Raw genomic sequence first — 17,935 nt, 5'->3', positions numbered from 1 at the left:
TATGCTGAAAGACTATGAAATAATTCAAGAAAGCTCAAAAAAATCTAGATTATGATCTGAAGAGAGAAAAAGAACCTATGCTAACTGCACAGAATTATGTAGGTAACTTGAACAAAATAACAAGCAAAAAAATCTGTCCTCAAACCAGATTAAAAAAATCCTCTTCATTTGAAACTATAACCCCATCTAGTGGGACTCCTTTTCAATAGCTCTGTGATAGGATTTGATCTGTTTCTTACTATTACCCTGAATATTTTCTGTCAGAAAAGACCAAAAAACAAGAGCTGGAGAGCCTTGGGTTTTGCTGGCACGAGAGTTTTCCTTAAAGTATTCTATCCTTGCTCCCATTAAGATTACCTTACTAGTAATAAGGGGTTGATGTATTCAGGAATACTATCTATTATGTTATCTAAATGAACTCTGAGAAAAATTACAGTAACACCTTGGAAAAAATACAAGCATCCAGTTGCGAGAAAGGTAAGAGATTTATAGATAGAAAAGTACAATGTAAAAGTAGCGTAGGTCAATGGTCCTCGGATTACCCAAACTGCATGGTTTTCCATCAAAGTTGTCTGTGGTCATGAAAATTAATAAATTATAAGGGGGCCCAAGGCTGTAAAAGAAAATCTCACTACAGCCTGATACCCGCTTACCGTCATTGCCTGGGAACAGTGACTGGTCGGGACTAGCTTATAATGAACAGTCCAATAATGAGTGTACACTGGTAAATTGCATTACTAGCACCTTCCACTGGCTTTGTTCCTCTTACCTTTTATAACATGAAAAAATTGAAGAAGAAAGATGACTCCTCAATTCTAAACTCTTCTTGCCAGGTGACTGTGATGCATGGAGCAAGCAGAGCGTAGAGGGTGTTTCAGATCTGCAATACCTATAGTTCACCTTATTGTAATACATAGCTGGGACTGAACGCAGAAGCCATGGTGTCTACCTTGCAGAATAAAGTGGCCCGCCTTTCACAAACATTACTGCTTCACTGATGGAAGCCCTCAAGCTGTTTTTCTTGACAATTCATTTAGTAATAGCATCTTCATCAGCATCCTGCCAAGACAGCTGTACAGAGCACTTTCTCACAGGCTGTACAGAGTACTTTCTCAAGCTCCACCCAGCTTACTTTCTGAAGACTGTGCACATTTTTAAATGATCTTTCATATTTCTTTGATCAGGAGTTATGGCCACCAGTGTTGACGTACAAATTATCATCAATTAGCTAGAGAGCATACATCCATTGATACAAACGGACCAGTTGTACTTCTCTCAGACTTGCCACTGGATACTTGCAAATTTAGCCAGATAGTGCTACTGTGATTTCTGTTTCAGAGACTTTCGGTCTGTAAGACTGGCAAGATTTGAACCTTAAAATATAAGAACAGATATACAAGCTGTACCAAACTTCCATCTATCCCAGTATCCTACCTCTGAGATATTAATGGATGCTTACGGAAAGACTGGAAAAAATGAGCAACAGCGGAGCCATCTTTCTTCCAGTAAACTTACCCGGCTTCTAGCAATCTGCAGCTTTGGGATTTTCTATTGCTTAATAGCCCTTAATGGAGTTTTCTTCTGTGAATTTGTGTAACTGCCTTTTAAACCACTTACCTTTTGAACCAAAAGATCCGGTGGAAATGAGTTCCAGAATTTAATGACACTTTGCCTGAAAAAATATTTGCTTCTGTTGTTTTAAACGTGCTACCTGATCATTTTCTATTCTATTCTTTCTTTTTTCAGGATTTTACAGTACAGAGAATGCACAGACCCTTGATATGTCGACATAATAATGTTTTCAATTTTTTTCTCATCTACCTGTTTCCTAATATTTCCTAAATTTCTATTTTCCTTTTTGACCACTGATGAGCATTCAGAAAAGTACCTACAAGGTTTCTAACACCTCTTTCCTAAGTAGGAATAGCTAATTCAGAGATCTCCATACCTACTGACTGATTAGAATTCCTTTCCCCTAGATGAATGATCTTCATTCATCAACAGTTAATGACAACTGACGTTTTCCCATTCACTCAAGTTCATGATATTCTTCTGCTACTCCTTATTGTTTTGATCACACTGATTAGCATTCTGTAATAAACCTCATCTCTTCAATATTAATCCTCTCCTCCAGATCACTTAAGAATATTGCTTAAGAATATTATGGACAGCATGGAGTACAGAATCTAGGGGGACTCTACCAGTAAGCTCCCTTCATAAACTGACTACTTACTCCTCCTTTTTGTTTCCAGTTATTTGTTTAACCAATTCCTAACAACTATTATATGCTTAGCTCAAGATGGCAGGCAACAAAAAACGGGACTGATATGCTGAACCAACAACAAAAAAAGACCAACTTCCACCTCACATTTCACTCTAGTATGATACAGCTAATAAATCTAAAATTAAGCATACATGAGCCGAAGACAAACTGTTTTTTTGTGAAAGGAGCTTGCTCATGCAGTGAACAGACTTTCTGACTAAACTGCAAATGTCCATAAAAAAAACTCCTCTACTGTAAACAAAACACTAACTTTACATATCCTTCACAGAACTTCTTGGAAAACTTTGCATGCCTGAATGCACAAAGAGCAGGACAATTTGGGAAGGCCAGTGCAGAATTCATTGCTGTGCAAGCTCTAAATTTATCATGCTGTGTCTTGGGCCAGACTGCTTTCAGTGGTGTCCAGCAACAGGACAAGAGGCAACAGGCACAAACTGAAACACAGGAAGTTCTGTCTGAACATGAGGAAAAATCTCTTTATTGTGATGGTAACAGAACACTGGAACAAATTGCACAAAGAGGCTGCAGACTCTTCACCCTGGGAGATATTCAAAAGCCATCTGGACACATTCCTGGGCCACATGCTGCTCTACATGACCCTGCTTAAACAGGGGGGTTGGACTAGATGATCTCCAGAGGTCCCTTCCAACATCAGCTATTCTGCGATTCAGTGATATTCCAGTGACAAGCCTTACGGCTACTTTATATAAACAGATAGATCTTGATTCTACAAGGTGCTGAATAATTAAACCCTAATTTAAAGATGAATAGTATATACTTAACTTGTGCTATACCAAAGACAAAAGATAAAGCTCTAGTATGTTTAAATTAATGACAAAATTCTAATCTACTTCAATGAAACAAGATTTTATTTAGAAAGCCCAAGCATTAGTAAGATCACTGTAAAAGAAGCAGAGAAGGAAATAAGGCAAATGCCTGGGCAAAAACCTTCTGACTTTAAATTCTGTATCGGAGAAGGAGACAACGTTATGATACCAAATTACTACTAGCTGTCTTTATTGGTCCTGAATCAATAGCCATCACAGTTGATGGAAGACTTTCTATTGATTTGGATCCAAATTGGATTAAGTACATAACGGAGATTACTTTAATGCTGAAATCCTCAAAATACAATGGTGACTTCAAGTGATTCCTCTTATATGAATCCGGTGCCGTAGATTGAAACCTACAATGAGTTTACAAAAGCTGATACATTAGACTTACACATTCATAACTTGCTAGCTAAGAAAGCTGTTTGCCAAAAATTTTGAGTATCTGGCAGCCTGTTGATAAAAAACTGGAAGCAATGACATCTTTGTTTTCAGGTCACCAGAAAAACTGTCAGGACCTCCAAGGACCGAAGATATTACCTATATTTCATAGCATTGCTTACTCTTAAAGAACCTAAAGGTTTTTTAAAAACCTGCAGGCTATAGGAATAAGAAAGTAGAAGGAAAGCACAAAAAACCAACATAGAGATTGACTTGGGCAGGCTGTGAAAAGTCATTTTAAAGAACATATGCTGGTTTAGTAATCTCTACACAAAAAAGGATTGCACTCTGCATACCTATGTTGTTCATGGTATCCAGTATTCCTCTTAAAATGCTTATGTCTAGATTGAACAAAACACAGAGGTTTAAGAAAGGTCACATAAAAAAGAGAAATAAAATTTTTCAAATCAACACATGCAACTCTGCTAGAAGAGAATGCTTCTTAAACTGCTACGCAGCGTATTGTAGAAGACAAATTTGTGTATCATGCTACACTTAGCAAGTCTATAGCTTGTTATACACGCACAAAATAGATACATAACATAAAATACAGAAAGACCTTTAAAATTAATAATTATTATTCCAACAATTAAAAAAAAAAAACCACCGGATTCTGTAAATATCTTTGTACTTAGCTGTGAGCAACTAAGCAGTCCCAGGGAAAATGACGACTTGACTCCAATGATATATTAAGACGGAAGCAAGCATGTGCAGGATGAAAGCCCCTCACCGTTGGCCACGCACAGACCTTTGGAGCTCTCTGGTCAACACCTTATTCTTGACAGTTCACGTGCTATACTGATTTTTCATGGCTTATTAGCAGACATAGTTTTTACTTGCTGTACAATGTTATCTGAAAGCACTCCGTTTGTACACATATGATGTACTGAGACGTACAAAGCGTCTAAATACTTTTCACAATAGTTAAAAGGTCTTGTAATACCCAAGCGAGAGGAAACGGAGCTCCCTATTACACCGTCGCGGTAACGAAACGCCGGGATCCCACACGGCTTAATGACGCTAACATCATAGCACATGACCCCGGCTTTAGGCAGACTCTTAATTCCGTCATCAAAAGGGAAGAGACTGCACTGAACGTGACTCTCCCGGAACCTGCGGGACAGGTAAGGGCACCTAGGCCCCGAGCGCCCAGCCCCAACCACAGCACCGCCGCAGCCCCGGCCGTTAACCGTCCCTCCCGAAGAGGGGCGGGGCGGGGCAAGGCCAGCGCCGAAACCCCGCCCACGCCTCGATTTAAGCGCCAGCGTTGCCCCGCCCCCTTCCTTCCTCCGGGAGGGCTTCGCGCGGGGGGTGCTCGGCTTCCGGCACGCTCCGGGGCTCCCGAGTGGCGTAGTTCCGCCGAGGTGAAGGGTAGGGGGGGGCGCGGTCACGTGAGCCCGGCGGCCGGTGCAGCCCCGCCCACCCACCCGGCGTGGCGGAGGCGGCAGTTGCGGGCGCGGGCGGGGGCCGCCTCCAGCGCGCTCCGCAGCCGCTGCTCCGCCGGCCCGGCCTCTCCGCGACGATGATGGGAGCGAAATGAGCCCGGAGCCGCCGCCAGCCCCGGTCCGGGAGGGGGAGGAGGAGGAGGAGGAGGAGGAGGCGGCGGCGGCGGCGGCGGCAGCGCCGAGGGAAGGCGGCGGTGCCAGGCGGGGCGGCTGCATGATGCTGCTGAAGAGGGTCGGCCTGAAGGCAGGCGGCGGCGCGGTGAGTCGGGGGCGGCCGCCCCGGCCCGGCGACGTTGCCGCGGTTGGCTGGGCGGAGGAGGGGACCGGGCGGTGGCGGAGCAACGCTCTGCGGAGCGGAGCACCGCCGCTGTCGGGGCTCCGGTGGTGCGGGGTCGCTCAGCCGGCCTCTGCGCGGGACGCTGCTCTCCGGGGCACATGCCCTCATGGCCGGGGAAAGTTTGTGGAAGTTGGCGGGTGCGGCGCTGCTGCCGGTGTCGCGCGCCCGCCTCCCCCCGCCCCCCCCCCCCGAATCCCCACGGGGGCCGTTAACGGCCGGGGCTGAGGGGGCGAGCGCGCGCCGGTTGTTGCCGGCGCGAGTGGGCGTTGATCGTTAGTTCCTGCCAGGCGGAGGCAATATTGGCCAGGTAGTAAACGTAAAGGTGGAGGTGGTAGTTACATAGTACTTAAAAAGTAAAGTAAAGGTGCTTCAAAACGAAGCTTAGGTGTCCTTCGTTCGCGTTTTTGCAAGCGTTGATGATAGGTGCATCTTGGTAAGCCGAAATCATAGAATTACCATGCAGTTTTAATAACTTGCTCTTCTTCTCCAGTCCTTTCCCATTGCATTAATATGTCTGTGTGCAACAAGCTTAAGAGGAGCTGAACTGAGAGAAATGGTCCCTGTGCACACTTGAAAGCATCTGCAGGAAAGATTACTTTTGTGAGTGTTTGTAAGTGGTGCATAAGTAATTTTCAGCAGAAGTGTATTTCAGATGGCTTAAGCTTTTCCCTTTGTACATCATGCGCATAGGCTATCTTAAAAACAAACCTGAGATAATACCACCTGAGCTTTTTGTGGTTGAGTACAAGTGACTTCAGGCAGGATGGGCCAGGCTGAGAGGATATAACCTCTTCTGTCTTGTAGAGGGTGAATCCAGGGCACAGGATGGGAGTAGAGGAGTTCAGGGAAATGCATAAGGTAACAAAATAGATGATTGTCATTGACAGCTTTTAAAAGGGCTCAAATACGAAACTGAGCAAAGACAGTAACTCATTTCACTTTCTGTGATAAGTGATTCTAACTTTTCAAGAGATTTAAACCTGTTTTGAAATGTGACTTACTAGCTCTTAATATACATGTATATATCTAAATATACATATTTAGACTACTTGCATGTTTAGGTGTTCCTGAGTAATGTATTTAATACTTGTTTACTCACAAAATTAGATGTGCTGAGAGCATCATTTATGCTGAAAGGTTTTTTAAACATCCTTAAGTTTTTGTCAGATGGCTGACCTCTGCTACACGTGTCATAATCTCTGCCCCCCCCCCCATGCTCCACACATAAGCATCTCTACTTTGGAGAGAGAAAACAGTTTGCTATTTTATGTTAAAGTGAAGTGAGCAAACTTGTCGTATCTTTAGCTGAACATTAATGGTATAGTGTTATTGAGATATCAGGGCTGGAGGATTTTTTTAATGCTTGAAATAATCTATATGATATCAGTAGGTTCTTCATCCCTTTCTCATCCGAGGTTATCTGATGAAGATGTTAAGATACTTTTGATGAGTGGTGAAGCCAAGTGATGTAGAAAAATACTCTTGTGTGGTATTCATCAATCATATGAAAGTACTTTAACTTGAGAGCTAACATACACAAGTGCTTCACACTTCTTGTGACGTTATAATATTGACCACGTGGTCACTTTGGAGAGTTGCTCACTTCTGTATTTGAGTCTTTCAGGTCTTTTTTAGAAATAGTTATGCCTTCTAAAAAGCAGATTGGACTCATTCAGGAACCTCAGCTGATGTTTGATGAATGATATATTTGCTCTTTTAGGATCCTGTACAGCAACTCCTGTTTAAAACTCCAGATGTATGTGATGCAGTCATGCATTTTCAAGTCAGAGTGAGGAAATAACTCTAGCAGGTGCCGTTTTACTTAGTTACAAACTGTAAACTTTCAGTACTACTTTTGATTTGCCTTTTATCAGCATGAATGACATAGTAAAAGAAATAGAAGAGAGTGTTAATATATAGAAGGAAAACGCATGAACTTACTAAAATATGAACACAAGGTAGGAAAAGAAAGGGATCAAGTAAATTGAAGAACTTTCATTTACTTTTCTGTAACTTTGAAGAGGATTAAAACTAAATGGAAAATAAAGTCATATCTAAAAAAGGTGTTAACCTGGTTTTCATACTAATGGGTTAAATGTTAAAACTGGGAAAAGGATTAAAATAATAGTTGAGTCCTGAAATATGCTGTTTTACCAGTTTGCAAATTTAGTTACTAAAAGATATAAATTATTAACTTATAAAATGATCTCAGGTTTTGCTCGATTCCTCCCCAGCCACACACTTATGCCCTTAAGGGAGTTTGTTACTGTAATACTCCTACACAACACAAAGATATCAGGCTCTAGCCTTATCTTCTGTACATTGGTGTAGCTGTAATAAAATTATACTTGCATCAGCTTAGGGCCTGCTTTACAACTCCTGACTAAATAGTCTGTTTCCTATTTTGTTGCTGCAGTTCATATACCTCCCTCTGATACTCATGTGGTTGTCATATTGTTGGAACACTCTCTGCTGAGGCTTTGAATGAGCTTATTCAATCTAAAATATTATGGGCCAGATCATGGCTTTAGATATGAATGTAGAGATCTCTTTGAAATCAGTGGGAGTTAGCTCTGGCATTTGAAAGTGGAAATTTGCCCTTGGGCTACTGATGAAGAAAGTACAGAAATTTTGGTGATCTATTTCTTTGGTCTGTAAAGGGTATCTTATGTAGGACAGAGTTATAACAAAAATTGAGGTAATTTGATGTGACAAAGTGGAAAAGTAATTATGAAGAAGTCTTATCAGTTTGCACTAGGCTTTGTCCACCCCACCCCCTGCTTGAGAAGAACAAGTTTCTGTTTCAATTTTTCTGTAACTAACTTCACCCTGTTGAAGTCTCCTCTGGCACTGACTTTCTTGAATGCGAGAACTAAAGGATACATGCTGCACAAATGACTTTACAAATTCAGTTATTGGCTCAAAAGTAATAATGCAAAAAGTAAGTTTAGGTAAGTTCCATTGGAATTAAATCAGTTTCCTTTGGACGTATTGCCCTGATTTCAGCAAGCTTCAAAAGTTGAAGTAAATGATGCCATGGACATTGTGTTACTAGTTATGCAATGTTGTTCCAAATAAATTTTGGACACTGATAGTACAAAATTTAGTATAAGTATTTTAAACTTCATGCCATGTACCTCATTTTTATACAGACTGTTATCAGTAGCCTGCTGCCACACTGAGGAAGCTTTTTAGCAAAATACAATTCCATGGTATTCAAATACAGTTATCTTAATAGCATAAATCTTCAAATGGGATATATAAGGAGTAAACATACCTGTGTACCTTTTTGTAAATCAGTTGTACTTCAGTGTCTGTTCTCAGACACTAAAATACCACAGCTATTGTGGAGACTGAGACCTGTGTGTTTGGTTAACAAAATGAAAACTTTCTAAAGTTTAAAACTGTACATCTTCAAATAAGTTTTACTAGTCATTATTCATTAAACTCATACCCAGCGAATTGCAGATTTTTACTCTTAGTGCTAGAGATTTTTTTAATATTTCATAAAAAAATAGCATGATGAAATTGATGCAGTATGATTTGTGTTATGAAACTTTACTGATATGTCTTTCAGTCCAATGCTTCTTAAATTTTTGCATGCAGAATTTAGAGAGACTTGCTAGTAGCAAACGGGTCAGTCCAATTGGCAGTTTAGTTATCTAATTCTTGGTGGAGCACTTTTTTAATCTTACAAAAGAGTTATTTTTCCGTGTCAAATCTTCTGTAGGTTGTTAAATTTGAATAATCGGAGATAAACTGTTCTATTTTCTCCAGGCTAATGCTACTCTGAATTTTCACACCATGTTAAATTAAAATAACACTGCTTCTGGACTCTGAACCATTGCAAGTAGTATTTAGCTGCTGTCTTAAATACAAGTCATTCGTATTTCTATTCATATTGATAGGTCACTTTTGCTGTTCTGAGTTTTGTCAGAGCCTAGAGAATTAGCAACAGAATCTGGAGCGTTTTGAGAAGGGAGAGAAGTATGCTAGACTAGAGCAGTAAAAACTTGACCCAAAAGTAAGACTAGATTCTTCTGTACTGACGTTCCAAACTTACTGCCCAGTGGCTAATTAGCTATTCCATGGAGGAAGCATATAAAGTATCTAAGAATGCTGTGCTTTTGAACACAAACCTATGATTTTGAGAGAAAATTCTCCATGCCTTATGTGTGTCTATATGGAGGAAAGCTATTTAAAGTTCAACACTGGATAAGTCAGCTTGCAGTCTTGTATAGTGTAGAATGATGTTTGTGTATTATTTCTAAAAGTATTTTATTTTCACAATATGGTAGTGTCTAAAGCAGAGCTTTTACAACGTGGCATGAACATGGTGATTGTTCTATTGGATGCTCTTCCTACCCCCAATGGCTCTCTGCTCAAAGGCTGAACCAGATGTAGTGTTTTAATGATTACCAATCCTCAGAGATTTTCTGTTCTGTAAGCTTATGTAGTGTAAATTTAAACATGAATGTGTTCCCATTGTCCCCAAAAAGGCTATGGCAAGACATTTTATGCCTTGAGGGTAAACTGAAGTGCCACCTCCCTCTTTTTTAAACCCACTCATAATTTTGCTTAATTCTCCATATTTTAGTATCAGAAGGCAATGACAATTGATTTCTCTTCATCCTCTTCATGTTGCTCTGTTTAGTAATTTCCAATTACATCTTTTCTCAGATGTTTCTATTGCAGCTTGGACAATCCTACTTCATGATTCCTCTATACCTTTAACAGTGTTCTTTGTCCTTCTGTGGGCCTCTTCCACTTGTGCTTCTATAAAATAAACTATTCAACAATTTGCATTGCTTAGAGCTCTGGACAAAATAAGCAGTCATGGGATAAGAGGAAAGATCCTTACAAACAAAAATGCGTAGAAGCTCCAGAAACAGACAATAAGAGCAATCATGCAGGCATATCACATACTTAAGCAATAATATAATAATGTTCTTTTTCCTAGTAATGCATATCATTAAGTATACTTTTTTTAACCACTGCTGGAATATTAAAGTGGTATTTTCCACGATCTGGGATTGATTCAGGATAACGTTCCTGAGGGGTAATCATTCTGTTTGTGGGGCTAAAATTGCTTCTTTGTCTTTGCATAGGTTAGTTATCTACATTAATTTATTTTCCATTTACTTTCCCTATCAACTGACTCCAACTTTATCTGTTTTTCCTAATTACCCTTTACATTTTCTACCCTGAATTTCATTATATCATCAATTAACTGTGCTACATTGCTGTTCATGCTTTTTACAGCTCATCTATGAATATGTTGAGCAGCATAGATTCTAGAGCAGAGTGTTATGAAACTATTTTTTTAAAATTTGCCTCATTTCTTTCCTCTTTACTGGGTTTTTAATCCCTGCAAGGACTTTGCTTAATTCTCTGTTTACTTTAAGAGCTTTGGTGAGGGACCTTGGGTAGTTTACCTGCATGGCATTTCTAAAAATGTTAAAAGCTGCACTGTGATTGGAAAATACTTTCACTTGTTTTGAGTGTATTCTTTCACTGTGTACGAGGTAAGTATTTTAGTCTTTGTGCACCATCACCTGATGATTGCTTCATGTAACAAAGGCAGCTTAGGTCTACAGGATGCTATTTGCACTTGAGTGAATTTTTGCCAGTTCTAATAAATGCAGAAAATATCAAAGGAATTTTGTAGGGACCAGGGTATAATTGAGGTGGTTTCTAAATAGACCTATTTGAAAGTTAGACACACTAGAATCTAGGAAGAGGAGGAAAGCAAGATAAACAGGTAATCTGGATAGAGAGCTAGCTGGGTAATACACACAGAAAAGAGTGTCTATAAGTACAAATATAATAAAAGTAAAATACAGTGGTACCTTAATATTTGTGCTAGAACAAACAACAATAATGAACTAGTGATGCAGTGAAGTGTAGCAAACAATGTCTGTTTTTTCTCATTTGTCTTTAAACCACTGAAGTTCGGGGGGGTGGGGCATGAGGGAGACTGAGGAAGTAATAGTGAAGATGTATGTTAAAAATAGAATGTGCTTGATAATTTGGTCAAAACAATTCACAGAGGAAAGTATGCTTCTGAAAAAAAATTTACAGATTCTGTTAGTTCAGTTTGGTTTCTTGAAAATATAAAAGTTGACAGAGTACAGTGCAGGTGACTGTGCTAAAAGTTTTACTTGCAGCGGTTAATTCTTGTAGGGGGAGAATGTTTCTACAGGCAGTTTTTTTACTATGACTAGTATTGTTAGTTTATTTTAATGTATTTAAGTGTTGATTTACAGTGCTGTGGAAAGACTGATTACTCTTTGCAAAATCTCTTCCTTACTGTCTGAGATATCTTACTACTTGATGGGAAAGAATTTCAGGGGTGAGGGAGAGGGGAGCAAGGAAAATTCCTGTAATTGTTAGTTCAGAAGTTCAGCTTGAATTTGATTGTTATCTTCCTGAGAGATAACAGGATAATTGAGGTTGGAAGCTTCCTCAGGAGTTAGTCCACTCTCTGGTTTACAACAGGGTCAGCTCTGAGGCCAGACAAGGTTGCTCAGGGTTTTATCCATTTGGAGCTTGAAAACTTCTGATGGAGCCTGCACAGTCTCCCTGGGTAACCTGCTTCACTGCTTGACTGCCCTCATGGAGGGGGGAAAAAGTATGGTGTATTCATCCAGTCATAGCAAGTCTTAATCTGCCTAGCCCTCATCCTCATACAAATTTGGAAGTTTGAAAAGGAACTTTGTAGAGCTTCAGCATTTGAAAAGTGATAAGTGGTTTTGTTCTGGAATAAGCACATTACTTACAGATGCAAAACATTAGTTAAATATTTGAAATTTGATGTTAGATTGCTTTTGCAGCCAATTTGGCCAAGTGTAACTAAAGTACAAGTTTGATTTAACAGGTAAATAGTTAATCTAAAACTTCTATGAATATACAAATACTATGAACTTGAGCTTTGCTCTGAAGATTTAGAGTGAAGCTAGCTATAAACTTTTATCTTTATGTGGAATATTTTAGGGTGAGCTGTACTTGTTTTAAAGCATTGTGTTAGAAATGGAATGGCCCCAGCAAAGTTTTAAAATCTAAGGGTATGCGGAGGGAGGGAAGGAAAGCAATTTGTAAATTGACCAGATCCCTGCTGCTTCTATTTAAGTTTCTTTATGTTTAAAAAGATTTAAGTTGTCCCCATATCTGCTAGTTCAAGAATTTAAGAATTCTAAAACTGTGCTTCAAATTGTTACCCACTTTACATGTGTAGGTCTCAAGTTCTCTCTTTATGCAAATTACATACAGTTGTCTTGTGCTGCAAAATATTTTCTCAATATAGAAACTGACCCCACCAACTTCTTCTGGAGTAGAGTCTTAAAAGGCTATGCCAAGAGAAGTGCTTTTAGGAAATTCCTTCTGAAGCTCTTTGTTTTTGAATCCAGTGGAGAAATTTTTGTCTATTTTAATTAATGGTCTTGGTTGTGTACCTGTTCATTTGTAAACTTCCTTTCAAATATCTTGACATTGATTTAAAAAAAAAAAAAAAGAACTGAAAGCTTTTGCGAGGAGAGTTTTTAGGGCCTACATGAAAGATAGATATCCAGAGATAGGTATCTGCATCAGGCTGTTAGCAAAGTCAGTGCATTTTCCTGTTTTCATGATTGTAGTTACCTGATAGTCCCTTGCATGAGTGTTCTTCAGATAGTCTAGATGGCTAAGGCTTATAAAGAAAACTCAAAATCATCAGTTACAGTCTATGCAGATCATTGATATTGGTCTATCTCAAATCAAACTGTAGGTCTGATTTGGAATACATGACTTTGTTTTGACAGGTGCATATTCCTTTCAGGATTTAAATTCTAATTTTCCAGGTTATTGACTCCAAAAAGCTATAGAGATATTTGTGTTTTTTATAGTTCAGTACAACTTTTTGGAAGCTGCATGACACTGCCTAAAGATGACACTGCCAAAAATTTCTTTTCATCTCCAAGAAATGTTCATTTAGGATCAATACAACAAAATGACATTCCTTTCATAAAAGGATTTAAATGACTGCTTAAGAACAGGCAAATATTTTTGAATATGGGGTGTAAATCTTTCTGGTCAGCCATATAAGTCTCAGAAGCAGTATAACAAAACTGAAAGTTTTTATTACATGGAGACTTCAAGCCTGGTGCTAACAAAAAACACACAAAACCTAATATTTAGTGGCATTGAAAGTGTTTACTGAATGCAAAACAGTGGTGGTTATGGTCCAGCATCACACTTGCTGATGTAGAGGTGGGGGAAAGTAGAGTAGAGGCAGGAGGAAGACCGGGGAGTCCTTCACTGCTCTCTACAGTAGAGTTTGCCTTTTCCTGAGGGGAGCATGGTGGGAAAGTTTCTTCAGACTGAAGTGTAATCTGTCTCAAACAGTATCCTTACTGACAGATATCTTGGCAAAAAATATTCTTAAAATTATTATCCTGTTAGATTATCCAGAAGTACTTGTAGACTTTTTATATGAATAAAATCTTATACATAATCTTTGGAAACTTTGCTATTTTGAAACTAAAAACTGGTAACATGTGGAAGAAATGTTAATACTGCTTGAAAGTTATCAGTATCAACAATAATCTTTGATCTAGGATATTATCATATTTCCCTGGAGAGGGAACTATTTTCCTGAAAATTGTAGCTTTTAGTTAAGCTATGATACAGAAAATTCTTACTAGTTGGAAAAGCATTGTCTGCGGTAGCTTTAGTTTGCTGCTACAGACTTTGAAATTATTTAAAATTATCAGAGAAGTAGGTACTTAGACTGTCTTGGCAGGAGGGATTTCTTTAAAAATCTTTAATGTAGGTAGCAGGCTTAAGTGAATTTTGTTAGAAGTGCTTTCTAATCCTGTCATTCCTACTAATCCAGATGAAAGGTACCAGACAGGAGAAACAGTAAGTGCATGATTGTGCTCTGCCTTTGCAGTAGGGGCTCTAACTTTTTCAGGTTTAATGGGAGATCCTGAGGTTCGTGTATTCCTTATTCTCCAGCTGTCCAAATGAGATAATCTGGCTGATGTGTCATTAGATGATGTCTCTTGAACTGCATCCAGCATTGTTAGATTGTGCAATTTGCAAGAGAAGCATCCTTTCATATATTGGGTAAACTTGAGATTTTTATGGGAGTGCTAGATGAGAGCACTCTGCTATTCCTTTCTAAGAATTATTGATCTCATGGGAGTGGAATGGTGTTAGACTGGCTAGAAACCTTGAAAAATTAATTTTCTACAGGGTTAATGTTAATGAAAAGGGAAAATCATTTTAGAACTTAAACTTAGTAAAACAGTTACTATGGTTAGGGAGGGACAGAAATGAGAGAAAGCAACTATTCTAGTTAGTTCTGCTTTACCCAAGGGTTTTGTTTGGTTCATCTAAAGAAAATTCTCACAGATCTCTCAACTAGGATCCAGTCCTTGGGTGTTGTGTTGGCTGTGTGTTCACAGCAGTATGAGCATTTCCATGCTAATTCTTCCTGGGAGCTATATATTGGCTAGCAGAATAGCTCCTGGATCTGTAGTCTGCAGGCACAAAGTAGTACAGAATTAATTGGTCAGCAGTCAACAAAAAGTTTTATGGAGTGCATAAGTTGTCAGTTCTCTCCCCTATGCTTTGACAGTTTCAAATACAAAACTCTATGCTCTTGCTCTTCTGATTATGCATGTTGTGTTAGTTTCATTGTAATAGTGACATAGTCTTCATAAAACTGGTCTATTTCATTGCCACTGGTTTGAAACTTATGGAGGTAGCAGGGAGAGTTACACAGCTTGTAGTGCTGCTGCAGAGGGTTGGGAGTTGCTCGAAGGGAAGGGCACCTGCATACAGACTGGAGGGGAGAGTAGTGTAGGGCAATGTCAGGAAAGGGGAAAATAGTTCTCTTCAGTCAGCAAGAGATTGAAGGAACAATCTTTTTGAAGTTGCTTGGAGATCTTTAGTCATATTATAATAATTCTTCTCCACCCTTGTTTAGCTTATTGTTCCCAAGGGCTTATCAGTAGATTATCTTGAAAGCTGATTATATTCTCAAAATATGTTTGTAAGATAGCTTTGCACATGTAATGAACTGGATGTGTACAGGCACTGCAAATGTTTTTCTCTTTTAGCAGCAAGGTATTGGTCCACCAAGCGTATACCATGCAGTGGTGGTCATATTTCTAGAATTCTTTGCCTGGGGACTGTTGACAACTCCAATGCTAACGGTAAGCATCACTGGTCTATTTTAAAGTAATAACAAAAGTTAATTTGTTACTTACTAGAAATAATAGTTTTTTTGTTTTACACTTTCTGTGGAACCCTGAAATTCAGGAGTTTCAGCGTTCACCACTGTAGAATGGTATCATTCTAAGGCTCAGATCTGGACTGCTGGAAGACTAAAAGATAGTCTAAAATACATTACTATATTTTAAGTAACTTTTATTCACCTTTTAGAGTAACTGTTAAGATTCTCTGTAGAATTTTTTTTAAGATTTCATAGTTCAATTCATCTGCCAATCTTAACCATTGAATAATCCACACTTCCCATAATCAACTTTGAACTCTAGTGTGGGCTGGTTGTTGTGTCAGCATATAATTGGAAATAAAATATAAAGACTTTCATGTAATAAATGGATTTTACAAGTATTTATTCTGGATTGCAGGTATTTTCCAGATGAATAGATAATTTGAGTGTTTAGTAGTAGGATATGAAGCCTTTCATCTGAACACATGGGTCTTAGTTGTTGAAATAAGATGTGCCTAAGTTTAGTTATGAAAAGTCTGTTAGCCCAGTTTTTCACCAGATGATATCTGAGAGTACTTTGAATACATGACTGGCAAGATTTTGGGTACTCAGAGACCTTGGTATTTCCTATTTTCCTTCCCCAATCTTCAGCTAAAATCAGCCACATTACACAAACACCTTTTAAAAGCAATTTTTCTAAAGATAGTTTTATGGTGATCTTTTTAACATAGTCTAATAATAGTGTATATAGACAGTTAGCAGATTTCCATAAAGTAGAGATCTCACTAGATTGCTGTCCTGTCTTGTCTTGCCAAAGTAAAAGTATGAGGAAACTTACTGGATGTTTATTCTATTTATTTTTTGAACTAGAGTGCTCAACTTCAAGTTGTACTAGCTTGGTACCTCTCACTTAGAGGGATGATGTTCTGACAGTAATTCTTCCATAGTCTTCAAAAACTTTGTAGTAAAACTATATTTTATGTTAGGTGGGTATCTTCTTTAGTGTTGTACCCGAATTTAAAAAGTTCCATATAAATTCATATAGTCAGACACATGCAGCTCAAATTGTAATTCTTGGAATTAATATTTCTCAGTGCACTGTATCTAATGGGAGTTTTATGAAGTGTCTCTAACTTAAAGGAAAATTATTATTTTGACTTAAGTATTTGGATTTTATGCTTGCAGAAATAAAAGTGGTGATCTTGAATGTCTTTCTATATTTTGAATGTTGTATTTCTGCAGTTTTGAAAACTTATGAGGCTGTTGCATTTGCTTGAAAAGTTGATGTAAAGCGCTGACTTAAATATAGTGGTGTAACCTGTCTAGCAGGCATAGATGATTTCTGTATGCTTGTGGCTCATTTTTATATGTAACCAGCTCTTCAGAACATAGGTGATTGTTTTAAACTATTTTAAATCTGGTTTGATATTTGCACCTCTCCTTCATTACATGATCATGATAACTTAGGTTGGGCTGCTAATCAGCCAGCAGCACTAGGGGTCATGAAGAGCCTTCTTGTGAGCCAGGTCCAGCCTTTGAACTGCCAGCTGCCCATTTCTGTTGAAACAGTTTTGTCTAGTAGTGAGAAAAGGGCAGAAATGGAAATGTTTGATCTGCTAATCAAAATTCTTGATTACTCAGTTTTTGGTGGTCGTGTTCTGACGCTCCAGGTCATGCTCAACACTCAGATTAAAATGTGTTGTCCATTTTGAAAATAAATTGTATGCAGTTCCTAATAGCTGAGATTATTTAAAGTTAATTTTTTAGGTTTCTCTTCAGTTTTTTTGGCATCTGTTTATCAAAGAAGCTGTAGTGCTTGTTATGTCATAGTATACTTAGATAAGAAAAGATTTAGTGTCTTTATAAAACATAAGCAAAGGACATATTGCTCACAGAATGCCCAAAGTTCATGCTCATTACTCTTATTTATGGGCTTGTAAACAAATATTAGTGAATTAACATAAGTGATATTAGTCACTTAATGTCTTCAATATAATATATTTTTGTAAATAGGTAAATATCTAATATTAAAGTGCCTTATTCTAAAGTAAGGCAATTTCCTCTATCAGTTTGTTAATTTGCATTTCTTTTGTCTATAAAGTAAAAGAAAATTACTTTCAAAAGCTTGAACCTGTATCAATGCTGGTTGCCTTCTAGCAAAAATACTGGAAAACGCTTTACAGAAAGATAGACTTGAGCTTCCTGCTTCCTTTTTTTGAGAAGACTTGCAAGGCGTTATCTGCTTTCTAGAGAGGCTGTATTGATCTCTAACTTGATTCTTTTTTTAATCTTCTTCCACTCACATCAGAAGATTAACGACCAAACAGGTGAAGAATTGTTTTAAATATCTAAATAGGTGGAAATATCAGTAGGAAAAGGGGT

The 17,935-nt window shown here is 38.4% G+C and overlaps 1 protein-coding gene across 4 annotated transcripts in view; it reads left to right on the top strand.

Annotated features, from left to right (window-relative positions):
• Positions 1–4,872: 4,872 nt before the first annotated feature.
• LOC104153666 (hippocampus abundant transcript-like protein 1) overlaps positions 4,873–17,935 on the top strand; it is a 39,734-nt gene continuing 26,671 nt past the window's right edge. The window contains exons 1-2 of one of the 4 annotated variants that reach the window (XR_011137421.1): positions 4,873–5,259; positions 15,438–15,533. Coding sequence is in view for 3 of the 4 variants with exons in the window: in XM_068925405.1 (XP_068781506.1) it covers positions 5,092–5,259; positions 15,438–15,533 (264 nt within the window). In the remaining variant the exon portion in view is untranslated. The remainder of the gene's footprint in view (positions 5,260–15,437; positions 15,534–17,935) is intronic. The other 3 variants (XM_068925405.1, XM_068925406.1, XM_068925407.1) reach the window with 3 other exon arrangements.

This window comes from Struthio camelus, chromosome W (genome assembly GCF_040807025.1).
Source record: "Struthio camelus isolate bStrCam1 chromosome W, bStrCam1.hap1, whole genome shotgun sequence".
Taxonomy (NCBI): Eukaryota; Metazoa; Chordata; class Aves; order Struthioniformes; family Struthionidae; genus Struthio; species Struthio camelus.
Note: the sequence above shows the minus strand (reverse complement) of the source record. Positions and strands in the feature narration are given on the sequence as shown.